This window comes from Hipposideros armiger, unplaced genomic scaffold (genome assembly GCF_001890085.2).
Source record: "Hipposideros armiger isolate ML-2016 unplaced genomic scaffold, ASM189008v1 scaffold_910, whole genome shotgun sequence".
Lineage (NCBI taxonomy): Eukaryota > Metazoa > Chordata > Mammalia > Chiroptera > Hipposideridae > Hipposideros > Hipposideros armiger.
Genome location: NW_017732260.1, coordinates 546,890 through 560,959, shown reverse-complemented (window position 1 = coordinate 560,959; position 14,070 = coordinate 546,890). Strand labels below are relative to the sequence as shown.

The following is a 14,070-nucleotide window of genomic DNA, read 5'->3' as shown; positions in this document are numbered from 1 at the left end:
GGTTGCCATGGGCTACCGTGTGTAGCCAGCAGCCAGCGTGAGCGGCCAGCAGCCGCAGTGAGCGGCCGTCCAGAAGCCGGCGACTGAACTGCCTCACCCGGGAAGAGAGCAATGATGGTGTCAACTTGGGCCAGTGAAGCAACATCCTGCACAACTAGACTGAAGAACAAAATGACAGCAACTTGTCTGTCCCCCTTCCCCCAATTCCCCAGCAGTGTTCCCATCCCCCCAATTCACCAATAAAAAAAAAAAAATTTTTTTAAAAATAATAATAATAATTTGGACATCAAAGAAGATTTACAGTATGCAAATAAGCACAGGAAAAATATCTGATATCATTAGTTATTATTAAAATGCAAATTAAAACCACAAACAGTTTCTAACAATGGAGTATAAAAAGGGGAACATGTTAACATCACAGTGGAGAAACCTAGCCGACACCATTTTAACCAAGTAATCAAGCGTGATATTGTGATTTATAATAATAATATTTCCTGGAACAGAACTCCTAAAATCTTTGGAATTTCCTAAATTGTGAAAGCAATAAATGCCTTTTGTTATGTTAATGAAGTAACGTAAAGCCCCTAGGAAACCTAAGGTGGGGGCTGGTTGCCTGGGGAACCAACCTCAATTAGAAGGTTAGATCTTTTAGTCCCTCCCCCTAACATCTCAGGAGAGGAGAAGGGTGGAGATTGAATCAAGGGCCAATGGCCAAGGACTGCATCAATTGTGTCTCCATAATGAAGCCTCCATAAAAACCCAAAAGAAGGGGGCTCGGAGAACTTCTGGGTTGGTGAACCAAAATGCATCCGTGTGCTGGGCCCAAACTCCACAAGGACAGACGCTTCTTTGTTTGGGGCCTGACCCTATATATCTCTTCATCTGGCTAGTGATATTCATATCCTTTAATATCCTTTGTAATAAACCAGTAATCTAGTAAGTAAACAGGTTTCCTGAGTTCCAAGAGCTGCTCTAGCAAATAATCGAACCTGGGGAGGGGGTCATGGAACCTCTGGTTTATAGCCAGTTGGTCAGAATCCCAGATAACAGTGTGGACTTGGGGATTGGCATCTGAAGTGGGGCAGTCTTGTAGGGCTGAGCCCTTAACCTGTGGAATCTGACACTGTCTCCAGGTAGATAGTGTCAGAATTTAGTTAAATTTGTGGGACACCCAGTCAGTGTCCATGGAGAACTGAGTTAGCTGCTTGGTGGTATGGAAAAAAACACATACATAGGAACTGGTGTCAGAATTGGATCAAAGTAACATCACCAGGGACAAACCATGGTGTCATATGCCCCCTGATAGGAGGCAAAGAGGAGGGCACTTGACCACTGTGGTCTTCCCAAATTTCTGTAACCCCAATCTAATCATGAGAAAAACATCTGACAAATTCAAATTGAAGGACATTCTATAAAACACTTGACCAGTACTCTTCAAAAGTGTCAAAGTCACGAAAAACAAGGGAAGACTGAGAAACCGTCACACGATTGGAAAAGAAAAGATGACTAAATGCACTGTAGGATGTTAATGGGAAACAGACAGAGGTAATGGCGTGTGGCCCAGACCACAGCCTCCTGAGATGAATACCTGTGGGGAGGGCCGTGAACAAGGGATTGAAAGGAAGACAGGTAGATTGTTTGCAACGTTGGCCGCAGCTATTTCTCCCCGCCTTGGAAGCACCCTAAGGGACAGTCCTGTGCTACCTTTCAAAGGGGAATCCAATATTTTCCATCCCCTGTTTCTAGGCTGGCCCTGTGATGGGCTTTGAGCAATAAGCTATAGAGGACATAGCATGTAACTTTCCGGCCTTGGCCTCAAGAGACCATGCATTCATGCATCATGGAAAGAAATGCCCAATTTTCAAGCAGAAGTTAGTGAAACTAGTATGTCCTTTTTTTTCCCATCTATGTCCCTGGATCCCTGAATTCTAAGGACCCAGTTGGAGAACCCCTGGCTGACAGCATTTGGCCCAGAAATGTTTGCATTTTCTTAAGGACCACTGTGCAGGTATTCCAGGCACTCTGACAGGCTGGGCCCTCCTCACTCAAACCACAGCACACACCAGTGAGCAGCAAGGAGTTGCCAGGCCCCCTAATGTGCCAGGTACTGTGTCAGGTACTTTACACACAGCACTGCACTTACTTCTCCTACTAGTATCCCCATTTCCAAAGGGGAAAAGTGAGGCTCAGGGTGGTAAAGTAACTTAACTAAGGTCCCAGAGTCTGGTGAAAGATGCTTTCCTCCTATCCCACCACCCAGAGCACAGGGGACGCAGGGCCCATTGGGAGAGGGGAGGAGGCCCTCTCATTTAATCTTTCTAACCACCCTCTGAAGGTGTTATTTTGATCCTTCTTATGTAAATAAGGAGGCTAGTCAAAGGGCTGGGGACTGTCCTAACATCCAGCCTGGTAAAGGGTGGGGGATCAGAAGAAAGAGGTGTTCAGTGTTGATGGAAGAGGCGCCCCAGGTCCTTCTCCCAGCCCCAGTGAGAGCAGCTTCACTGAGCTGAGCTCAACCGGGGTTTCCAGAGGGTTCTCAGAGGGCAAGCTGGGGCAGGCAGGGGCATGTGGGGGACACGAGTGGGCAGTGATGGGGACAGACCGGTACAGCTGAGGGCGGGGAAGAGAGGGGGCAGGGGTAGTGGGGGCAAGGGGGCTGCCAGCGAGGTCTTACCTTGTTCTCACAGTGGATCTTGGCTCCAGAGTTAACCAGAATCTGAAGAATCCGTAAGTGGCCGAACCAGGCAGACAGGAGCAGCGCGTTCATCCCAAACTAGGGGAGAGGACACAGGCGAGGAGGTGAGGAGAATGCGAGGAGGCGTGGCTGTGCCACCTGGGCCCATGTCTGTATTGTAAAATCATGCAATCATAAGGGACCATAAAGGCTGCCCAGGCCAGGGAGCTCCAAGCTTTAGGAATTTAAAGTCCAGGAAATTTTTTAAAATAGAGGCTGACGGACTATTATTGTAAGCTTTGGGGAGGAGGAGTGCAAAATAAAACAGCTGCCATGTACTCTCATCATTATTTCATAAAGAGGGACCATTTTAACACAAACAATTTGGAAGGAGCCAGTCTCAGAATGTACTCTTTCCAAATATGGCTTCCCGAAAAATACACTACATTGTTCTTATTTTCTGATTTTCTGTGACTGGTGAAGACCTCCTGGACTGGCGTTTGAGAATCAATTGTTTGAATCTCTGAAAGAACATGGTCCAGGCTAATGGCTTAAGTCTGCACACGTGCAAGGACGGCTCCTCGCCACGCACGAGACATCCACTGCACTGTCACACTGCTCACCACGAGAAAGTCCCTCCCTGCTCTGTACTGAGATCTGCATCCCTGTACTTTCCATCCCAGAGGCCCCTGGGAGCAACTGAGAATATGTCTGGGCCTTCTTCCGATGATGGCCTAGCACCTGTTTGCAGGATGCTCTTCCTCAACATCTGCGAAGTGCTCAAGGTCCCCAGAGTCTCTTCACTGACCTCAGTCCTCGTGGGATTCTGCATCTGAGGGCAGCCCTCACCCCCATCTCCCCTTCTCTGTAAAGAGCACCCCCAGGCCTCCAAACTCACCTCCCAAGATACATCGACAGCTAGCCATCCACCCCACCCCGGTGATGGTTTTTGCTGTGTCTCCTTGGCTGGTGTTCGGGTCTTATAAACACCCGACTTATAGACACATTTTGAGGGTGCCCCAAACTGAGGGAGGACAGAACAGCCTCTAGGCCAAAGATGGTGTTGGTCCCCACGAACACATTTTCCCACAAAAACAGGGTCATGTGTGACTCTAGGTCTCCTAGCAAGGCCAAAGGCCTATCATACGTAGAATGAGCCCACAGCGTGGCCTTGTTCTGATGGGCAAAAAAATCTCCCTTCAAGCATAAGGAGCAGGCCTGTAGTGGGCAAATGTTCCCTAGTGCTGCTGGGAGCAAAAATGCAGAGCCCGCCTCAAGAGCTAAGGGGTCAGGGTTCCCCTAATCTGCCCTCACCCCAGCATGCTCCAAGCTCCCTAGGGCCTAAGGCAGGGGCCAGAGGACAGGGCTGGCCAGCTTTTAATCTTCAAGCAGGCTCAATTTCACAGCCTGGACCTCTGGTGGAGGGGAGGTGCCCCATCCCAGCACCTGCACGGAACATCCTGGTCACAGCTGCCTCCTCACTGGCTCCATGAGGAGCCTTTGTGAGGGGTGACAGGAAAAGGGGTCTTAGTAGCTGGCACCAGAATTCCTCTTAGGGACTATGTTTGGGTAAAAGCTTTGACAAGTGGTTGGAATGAAAGGTGAAGCCCAGATGGAACTGATGGATCCGCAGGCACCTGAGCATCCAAAGAAAGTTTCGCAGCTCTGCTTTAGAAACAGGCACAAATTTGGAGGCAGGCAGGGAGAGGGAGGGGGACAAGGACAGCATTGAAAGGGGACGTGGGGGTAGAAGCTGTGCCCAACACAAGGAAAGTGCCAAGAGACTTTAAAAAACAGGAATGTCAAAGATAGAACTTTAGAATTTTTACATTGTTTTCGTGTGTGATGTAAATACCCTCCATCTCTTATTTTGGACAGCCTGTCCCACACCCAAAACCTGGTGTATGAGGTTTCTATGGAAATCAGAGAAAAGGACTGAGATCCATGTTAGGGGTGATGCCAGGTTGGAGACAAAGGGTTATTTGCAAAAATTTAAGTGGGTGGCAAAATTTGAGCAGCAGCTGAAAGTAAGAGCTAGTAGTGACCACAAGAGTTTCTTCCTGAAATCTCACGGAAAGTGCTGGACTCGCCACAGTTCCTCAGATGGAGATTGGAGTTGGTCTCAGCTAGAGCCAAAGAGGCAAGGAGACCCAACACTGACTCAGAGCTCAGCCCCTGGTAGAATATCAGTAACTGTGGGCTGGCTGAGTGAGGAAGGAAATGAATAAGCACAGGGCAGAGTGAAGCAGGGAGAAGCCCACACGAGCTTGGGAATTAAAAAGGTCAAGGCTCGGGCGGCCGAGTGGCGCATTGGTTAAGAGCTGGCTTGGGACGCCAGAGGGCCCCGGTTCGGATCCCACATATGAGGGCCAGTGACACTGATCTCTGCAGCTAAAATGGTGAATGGCAGCTCGACCTGGGGCTGGGCTGCTGTGGGTTGCCGGTGCCGGCATAGGCTGCAGTCCCCTGCTGCCATGGGCTGTCATAAGCTACCGTGTGTGTAGCTGCCAGCCAGTGTGAGCGGCCAGCAGCCACAGTGAGCGGCCGTCTAGAAGCCGGCGACTGATCTGCCTCGCCCGGGAAGAGTGTAATGATGGTGCCAACTTGGGCCAGTGAAGCAACATCCTCCGCAACTAGACTGAAGAACAAAAGAACAGCAACTTGTCTGTTCCCCTTCCCCCGATACCCCAGCGCTGTTCCCCTCCCCCAATAAAATCTTTTTTAAAAAAAAGGTCAAGTCTCAGGGCTGTGGGGAGGAGAATCATGGAAGCCACAGCCTCCTGCCAGTAGGAACCCCAGGGATACCGCACAGTCCTAGTTCCGGAAACTGCCCAGGACAGAGCCCTGTGGCATATATATCACCAGAGATCTTCCCCTTGCAAGAGGATTTTTCTCCAGTGTCTCCCTTACCCCTGTTACTAAAGTAGGCATGCTCACCAGCCTTCTTATTTTTCAAAATATATTCATTGTTATTTGCAAAGAAAACAGGTTTATAAAAGCACTCTCTCTTACTATTCTCCCTCACATCTTCTTTTCTCAGTCCCTCAAGGAAGAAATCTCAAAGCACATTGGTGATAATGGTGGTCTTTGTGGGCAAAGGGCTGACGAAAGAGGTTCCATTGTTTTATTGGGAAACTCAGACATAGGATCCCAGACAGTCTCCTCCCAAAGCCACTAACTGAGGCCTAAGCAGGTGCAGGGAGGAGTGAGGAGGTACGTATTGCTGCCCTACCCTTAGCCCCAGCTTGTAATCAAGACCTCCAGGGATGGGGCACGGGAGCAGAGAGAAGTCAGGACAAAGAAAAGTATTTCCATGGAAGCTAAATCTCTACCAGGAAGTTTACAATTTTTAAAAAATTTAAATTTAGACTCTTAAATGTATCCCTGTCAAATACCATTGTCAGATTCAGCCCTTTTCCCAAACATGTACAGCTAATTTTGTAGATCCTGTTATTCTTCAGTGCTCTATCTCAGCAGTGTGCTGCCGGCCAATTTAAGTAAGACTGCTAGTCTTTATGCAAGTTCTTGGTTAAAGGGTTAGCCAGGACAGAGCCCTGTGGCATACCATGAGAGACCTACCTCTGATGACTTTTCTATTAAGGCTTTTATTAATCCACCCAATTATCTCTTCTACAGCCCATATTTCTCCTTATTCACATGGTATCATGAGGAACTGGAAAGGTTCTCTGAGAACGGAAGGGCCCTTGAAAATGGAGAGATGTTTATGACTGTGCAAGGGAAAAATGGAATCAGTGCAGTGTCACTGGCCCCTAAAAACTTTAACATCCTGCCCACCCTGCTCCTGTACATCTGTGGCAACCTCAGCAATGACAGCTGGCTCAGAGATCCATAATCAGCTCCAGTGCCCTTCCCCCCACCCTGAGACAGACAGACAGACAGACAGACAGACAGACATGCACACATAACCGTGCCTCCATAAGGGTCTCATACCACATCCTCATCGTCCACAGCAGCCCCGTGCTCCAGGAGCAGCCGCACAGCCTGCTCGTGCCCTGCACCTGCAGCCCAGTGCAGGGCCACCCTGCCCACCTGCCGGGAGTGAGAGGAAACCTGTGAGGCACCGGCTGGCTGCCTGGCCCACCACCTGGCCAGGAAGCTGGTCTGCAGAATGGAAGGACCTTTGCTGGCTCTGGTGACCCACTCTGGCCCCCCTCCTTCATATGGCAGCAGCTGAAACAAATGCAGTAAAACACAAGGACTAGATCCATCTGTCCCCCACTTAAAACTCTTTACAGCCCCCCCACTGCTCTTGGGACAAACTCCTAACTCTGGGACCTGGGAGGCCCTGCATGACCTGGCCCTGTTCACCAGTTCTCAGAAACACCAGCTTCTCCCCTCTAAGTCTGTTCCTGCTGCTCCCTCTGCTGGGCAGCCACCTGTGGCCTGTGATTATTCTCCAAGTCCCCAAGAGTCCCTGAGGGCCTAGGTTCTGTCCCCTCCTTCCCTCAGAACAGGGCTGATGGGTCCTGACCCCACACCTCATTCTCAAACCACCCTTTATCATGGTCTCTGGCCCTAGCACATCTAAGCAGGCTTGGGGGAAGCCAGGGTCCCTCCGTAGTCTTCTGCTTGAGAGGGGACAATGAAAGGAAACACTAATTTTCCATATGATCTCTCTGGGGACTAGCTGTTGTTCCTTCTTCAAGGCTTCTGCACATGCTGTAGCCTTTGCCTGGAGCACTGCCATTCTTCACTGACTCCTGCAAAAACACCACTTCCTTGTGAAGCCTTCCCTGACCCCTACAGATGAGGCGGGTCCCCTCCTATCCTCACCTCCTCTCAACTTATCACAGTGGGAATGAATTGTTTAATATACAAGATCTGACAATTAAGTTCAAGAAATTGTTGCAACAATGTTGCTAACCTTTTTTTTTATATATCAGAGGGATTATTCATTATGAATTTGTACCAACTGGACAAACAGTTAACTAAGTTTACTATTTGGAAGTGCTGAAAAGGCTGCATGAAAAAGATGAAAACGACCTGAACTTTTCACCAATTCATGGCTCTTGCATCATGACAATGCACCAGTTCACACGGCATTGTCTGTGAGGGAGTTTTTAGCCAGTAAACAAATAACTGTATTGGAACACCCTCCCCACTCACCTGATCTGGCCCCCAATGACTTCTTTCTTTTCCCGAAGATGAAGGAAATATTGAAAGGAAGGCATTTTGATGACATTCAGGACATCAAGGGTAATACGACGATAGCTCTGATGGCCATTCCAGAAAGAGTTCCAAAATAGTATTGAAGGGTGAACTAGGTGCTGGCGTTGGCGCATAATTTCCCAAGGGGAGTACTTCACCGGTGACTGTAGTGATAGTCAGCAATGAGGTGTGTAGCACTTTTTCTAGCATGAGTTTGTGAACTTAATTGTCTGACCTCATAATACTCTGTTTAATGTCTGTCCTCCCTCACCAGACTGTCGGCTCCAAGAGGGCAGGAATCATGACTGCCATGGGATCTGCTATGTCCCTAACACCTAGCCCTTAATACTTATTGATTGAATGAATCAATAAGTGAATGAATGAATGAATGAATGAGTCTGGTATTAGCATCCTATCATCCTGCAAGTCCATGCTTCCTTGCTAGTGCTTGTCCAGGACTGAGATCAAGGCTTCAGTCACCAATAACATGTTGTGTGAGCTAAGGTGACTTGCTGCCCCTCTGCACCTGCCTCAAACTATAAATAATACTAATACCTCCTGCCCTCCTCACCTCTCCAGGGGTGAGTGAGGACCACCAGGAAATAGGTAGATGAGTGTTCTGAAAACTGAAACACACCAGACACACCCCAGAATTTCTGTTACTATTACTGAGACCCAGGCAGGCTCTGAAGACCCAGGTCATACCCCTCTCATGTCACCCCACACAGAGCAGCCTCTGCTGCGATCAGGAATTCTACATCCATCCCTTTCAGCTTCCGCTGAACTGGCACCCAGGCTGGCATCTCCTGTAAGATGCTCCTGACAGCCAGAGCCCTAAGGTGGGGAGAGGCTACCCTGAGTAGCCTATCGTTCGTGTCCCACGCCGAAAGGAATGAGCCTTCCCTCTGGCCCCTTCCCCAGCAGGGATCTGGACCACCCCACCTGCAGCCTGATCAGTGGGGCTTGGTCAGCCTCCCTGCCTGGCTTTGAACACCTGAGAGCAGGTGGAGGCCCACAGCAGATTTACACACTCAGTGGACACAGGTGGCCTTCAGAGAACTTGCTGCCTCGTGCATGCTCAGATGCTTTTGGTCTGGTCTCTCTTGGTCTCAAAACCTTGGACTTCTGACCACAGGTACCACTCCATCTTTGTCCTTCCAGGTGTCTGCACCTATCTACCTGTCTGCCAGCCTCTGACTCCTGATCTCTCACCCACCTGCCCTCCTGACTATAACCTTTGTTCCCTGGATATGCCTTGCAGATACGTCACAGGGGTTAAGAGTATGAGCTCTGGAATTGCCCAAGCCTGGCTCAGAATCCTGACCCTGACCTGGGGCAAAGCCTCAGAGGTCTTGAGACAATGTAGACAACCTGAGCCTCCCCCAAGTCAAGACATGTAAATGCAGGCTCCATGAACTGTCCCTCCTGGGTGGAGGTGTCCCCACCGCACTGTCCCTATCCCGGCCTATTTGGAGGAGCCCATTTACACACGTGGTTTCTGGATCTGATGTTGACTCTCCTTTCAATCAGCTCCTTCATCCTCGTGGTGTTGTTCCGGTGGGCGGCCTCATGGAGCTGCCTCTCCAGAGGAAGCACTGGGGGGAGAAAAGTGATGTGGAGTGAGGGGAAGGGTCCTCCACACTGCATAACAAGGAGCAGTGAACAGTCTCTCCCTGGCCCCAAATGTTTCCTGGGTGGGGTTCTTCCAGAGGAATAGCAAGTGGAGGGCATGCCTCTTCTCCCTCTCAGGGTAGGCACTTCCCCAGACAGGCTGCTTTTCCTTCTAACTTACCACACATCCACATGGCCAAGCCTCGGGAAAAACCTGAAGATGGAAGAGCATGGGCAAAAACATCTGCAGAGCCAGGTGTATCCCTCCCCTCTCAGAGGTGCCCCATCATCCAGGTTTCATGTCTGCTCCCCAGAGCTGCTCGTAGGAAGGGAATGCAATTCATCCTCACTGGAGTTGACAACTACCTTTTTCACAGTGCTGTGTAGAAAGCAGCCAGGATCTACTGAACCACCTACTGCGTTCACCCCGCTTCTTTGTCCTCATTCCTCCGTCTCTTCTTTTCTCCTCTCCCAACTATGGGGCCCACTCTGATGTGCCTTCTCTGTGGTCTGTCTGTACTGCTGTCACCCTCATCAGTGCACTTTATCTCAGACAATTTCAAGACTAGAGAGAACCTCAGAGCTCCCCTGCCAGCTTCCTGCCACAGGCAGCAGTGGGCTCAGAGGGTTAGTGGCCAAGTCAGGAGGACTCAGGCCTGGTGACCCCCATACTGCCATCATCCTGACTGCTCTTGGCTTGTAAGGATATCTGGTTTCCTTGCCTGGAGCTCAAGTTCCTGGAGTCCTTGCCACATCTGACCTTCCCCTTTTTTTTTTAAAATATTTTATTGGGGAATTGGGGAAGGGGAACAGCGCTGGGGAATTGGGGGAAGGGGAACAGACAAGTTGCTGTCCTTTTGTTCTTCAGTCTAGTTGTGGAGGATGTTGCTTCGCTGGCCCAAGTTGGCACCATCATTGCGCTCTTCCCGGGTGAGGCAGATCAGTCGCCGGCTTCTAGACGGCCAATCACAGCGGCTGCTGGCTGCTCATGCTGGCTGCTGGCTACACACGGTAACCCATGGCAACCCACTGCAGCAGGGGCTGCAGCCTACGCCATCACCGGCGACTCACAGCAGCCCAGCTCCAGGTTGAGCTGTTGTTCAGCATCTTAGCTGTGGAGGGCAGTGTCACTGGCTCTCATATGTGGGATCCGAACCAGGGCCCTCTGGCATCCCAAGCCAGCTCTTAACCATTGCGCCACTCGGCCGGCCCCACACCTGACCTTCTCAATCCATCCAAAAACAGTTCACAGTAGGCCGAAGGCTGGGCACAGGAAGGAATCCACAAAACTCTTCTTCCATGAGTGACACTAACAATCCCCAGACTAATGGATGCCTGTCCCTCCTCCAGAAAGGCTTAGACACAAGGGACAAATATTTCCTGACCTTTTGCATGGTCATTACAGAGGAGGTAACCTTGTGGTGTTATTGCTGCCAAACCCACATCCTGCATATTTGGTTCAGTGTGAATGTCCAGACCCAGCCCCTCTGTGTATCCAGGGACATGTGGCCAGCGTCTGGGCAGGCAAGGCTAGGATACACTGAGGTGACAGGCAGGCCTGTCATCGGTTTGTTTTTCCTGATAAATTCCACATCACTTTCCAGATGTGGAAGAGGGTCTTGGGCTTTCTGGGACCTCACAGATACAACCTGTGGACCTCAGAGCTGCTGCCCCAGGGTAATCAGCTCTGGCTGAGCCACTTCCTGGCTGTATAAATTAGTTACTTAATTATCCTGTGACTCAGTTTCCTCATCGGTCAAATGGGGATGTAGGCTGCCCTGCAAGGTTATTGTAAAGATTAGATATAAGGTATGAAAAGCTTCTAGCATGGTATCTGGCAAATAATGCCATCATCATCATCATTATTATTCCTCCAAGACAAAAGATCAGAGAATAAATTCTGGTGGCCAAATACTAGGAAGTGGTGGGGCCTCCTTCATTCAGGGCCTTCTGAGCCAGTGAGGAAAGCACCTCCTCTACCCACCTCCCTGCATTGTTTTTCTCCACAGCACCTCTCACCATCATATTCACGTATTTATTAGGTTTATTGTCTGCTTCCCCCATTATAATATAAGCCTATGAGGAGAGAGATTTTGATCTGATTTGTTAACTATTGACTCCCCAAATTCAGGCCCTATCATATATTTATTGAATGAATGGGTGACAAACAAATCATTAAATCTCTTCAGGGGCCTTTGAACTATAAGATGCTGCCCTAATTAAATTAAGACTCATTAACCCCATGGAAAACCAAGACACAAGCTCACGTAAATGGCAGGAAAGAGGCCCCTAGGGGAAGGCGGCTTCCTGTCACTACTTCAGGGGGAGGGGAAAACACCATCTTCCAAGTGTGGCCTCCACTGGTAGCTCCATCCTTCCCCACCTCCCGAAGGGGTCTGCCTTTCCTGCAGGTGAGGAGAGGGCCCTTCTGGAAGAGCCCCTCTCAGATCTCAAACATCCCTAGGAAGCACTGTGTCCCAAGCTTTTCTTTCCTTAGTCCCTTAGCTAAAACCTACCAGGATCCAGGTTGGGGAAAAGAGCTGGCACTTTAGGTGTGAGCTTAGAGAAGCTGGGGTTCCAGTACCCACTCTGCCACTTTCTAGCAGAAGGATCCTGGGCTAGTCATGTTCCCCTTGTGGGTATCAGTTTCTTCAGTTGTGCAATTGGGGGAGGGTGAATAGAGTGACCTGAAAAGGTCCCTTCCAGCTCTGACTCCCTTTATCTTAGCAGAAACCTAGGGTGAGTGGTCTCGTTTGTGTTGGCAAACAGCTAAGAGTCCTAATGAGAGCAAGCAGACCCTAGCCTGCATAGTGCCAATGAAATCAAGTCCAGTCTCATCTCTTCCATCCACCTCAACGCAGGCATCCTCTTTCTGGCCACATCGAATACATCCTGCACTCTGGCGTCTGAGTCTTTGCCCAGGCTGGGTCCTCTGCCCAGAATTCCACACACACACACACACACACACACACACACACACACCCCAATGCTCCTTTGCTGCACAGTTTGTTAAGGGCCTGGTCACAGTGATCCTCCGCCCCAGGCAGAACCCTGTACCCTTTGACATAGTTAGCACCTTGACAGAGCCCCTCCACTCCACCCCTATCCCAGTGAGGACACTGGCACCATCCTTCTTTCCCCTCTCCCAGCCAAAGCCCCACAAGGGCAGCTGATGCCCACATGGATGCTGCGGCGTGGCTTGGAGGCCCCAGTACCAGGCACATTCCCTGAGCAAGGCCCTGAAGGGCTCTCATCCCACCTGCAGCACACCATAGCTCCTCTCCTCTGGGTTTCAGTTCCCCCATCTGGTATGGTCTCCACTCTCCATCCAACCCCAACATACCGGGGAGCTGGGGCCTTCAGCATTTCTACCACTTAATGGCTATGTGACCTTGGGCAACTTAATTAAACACCCTGAGCTTCAGATTTCTGCTCTGCAAAAATGGAGATAGCAATAGGTCCTACCTATAAAACCAATGGGGATAACAGAATGCCTGTCCTGGCTCGGCCTGACATACAAAGTAAGTACTCAATAAAGGAACGCATTATCATCTTATTTCTAGCTAAGGTCTCCTCCGCGGCAGCTCCCTGTTCTCCTGGCGGCTGGCGCCCCGGAGTCTCAGGAGCGGGGCCAAGGTCCCCTCGGCTCCGTGCGCGTTCCTTTCGGCGCCACAAAGAAGCCCAGGACGAAGGTGGCCACGCGGATTGAGCCAATCGTAGCCTTGGGCGCCCTCGCAGGGGTGCGCGGTATGCTCTCGGCCTCTGCCCGCCCCCGCCCCCCCCCCGGGCCCCGCGGCGCCGAGGACTCACGGCAGTCGGTCTCCCACGGCAGCTGCTCCTCCATACCGCGGCTCCGCAGCCCCTGCGGCCGCTGTGCTCGGGAGCCAGGCCGCCAGCACGCGTCCTCCCGGGCGGCGCCAGGGGAGCGGAGAGGACTGGGCGCGGAGTTGGGGCGGAGGAGCGTTGAGGCGCGCGCCGCAGCCGCTCCTCCAGACCCCTTGCCTCCGTCTGGTCCCTTGGGTATGACTCCGGCGCAGTTCTGCGGCCTCCCCCACCCCGCGCCCATCCCAGGCCAGGCCGCAGGTCCCTCCTGGGGGTCCGAGTCCGGTGGGTTGAGGCCACTCTGGGCTCCGCAAATCCCCCTGGGCGTGTCTCCCCTGGGATCTGTCCCAGCCTCTCGCGCCCCTAGGTGTGTGCAAAGCCGACCGCTGGCCCCGTCCTCGGGGCTCAGGAGCCTGTCCCCAGGCGCTGAAACCCAGACCCCAAGGACTTGGGCAGGCTCTTAAGAAACAGAAACCCCAGCAAGCCCGCAAGCGTATGAAGAGATGGTCAGATTTATTCATGATCAGAAAAATACAAGTGGAAATGACAATAAGATATCACACCAGTTAAACTGGCAGAAGTTAGAAAGCTGGACAATGCCGAATGTTGGTGGGGAATGAGGAACTGTCGCTGCGGGTGGGTGTAGCCTGGAGCAGCCATTCTGGAAAACAGCCTGGCAGTAATGAGGGAAATAATACTCAGCGAACTGTGACCCTAAAATCCAGCTCTTTTCTTCCTCCTCATCTGTAAAACAGATGGGTTCGAGGTAGGGTCTGTGAGTGGTCCTGCCCGGT

The 14,070-nt window shown here is 51.0% G+C and overlaps 1 protein-coding gene across 7 annotated transcripts in view; it reads right to left on the bottom strand.

Annotated features, from left to right (window-relative positions):
• ANKDD1A (ankyrin repeat and death domain containing 1A) overlaps positions 1-13,599 on the bottom strand; it is a 43,639-nt gene extending 30,040 nt beyond the window's left edge. For 3 of the 7 annotated variants that reach the window (XR_002122530.1, XM_019630414.1, XM_019630413.1), the window contains exons 1-4: positions 13,265-13,599; positions 9,335-9,438; positions 6,626-6,724; positions 2,675-2,773 (exon numbers count right to left, since the gene is read on the bottom strand). Coding sequence is in view for 6 of the 7 variants with exons in the window: in XM_019630414.1 (XP_019485959.1) it covers positions 2,675-2,773; positions 6,626-6,724; positions 9,335-9,438; positions 13,265-13,520 (558 nt within the window). In the remaining variant the exon portion in view is untranslated. The remainder of the gene's footprint in view (positions 1-2,674; positions 2,774-6,625; positions 6,725-9,334; positions 9,439-13,264) is intronic. The other 4 variants (XM_019630411.1, XM_019630410.1, XM_019630412.1 and 1 more) reach the window with 4 other exon arrangements.
• Between the last annotated feature and the right edge of the window lie 471 nt (positions 13,600-14,070).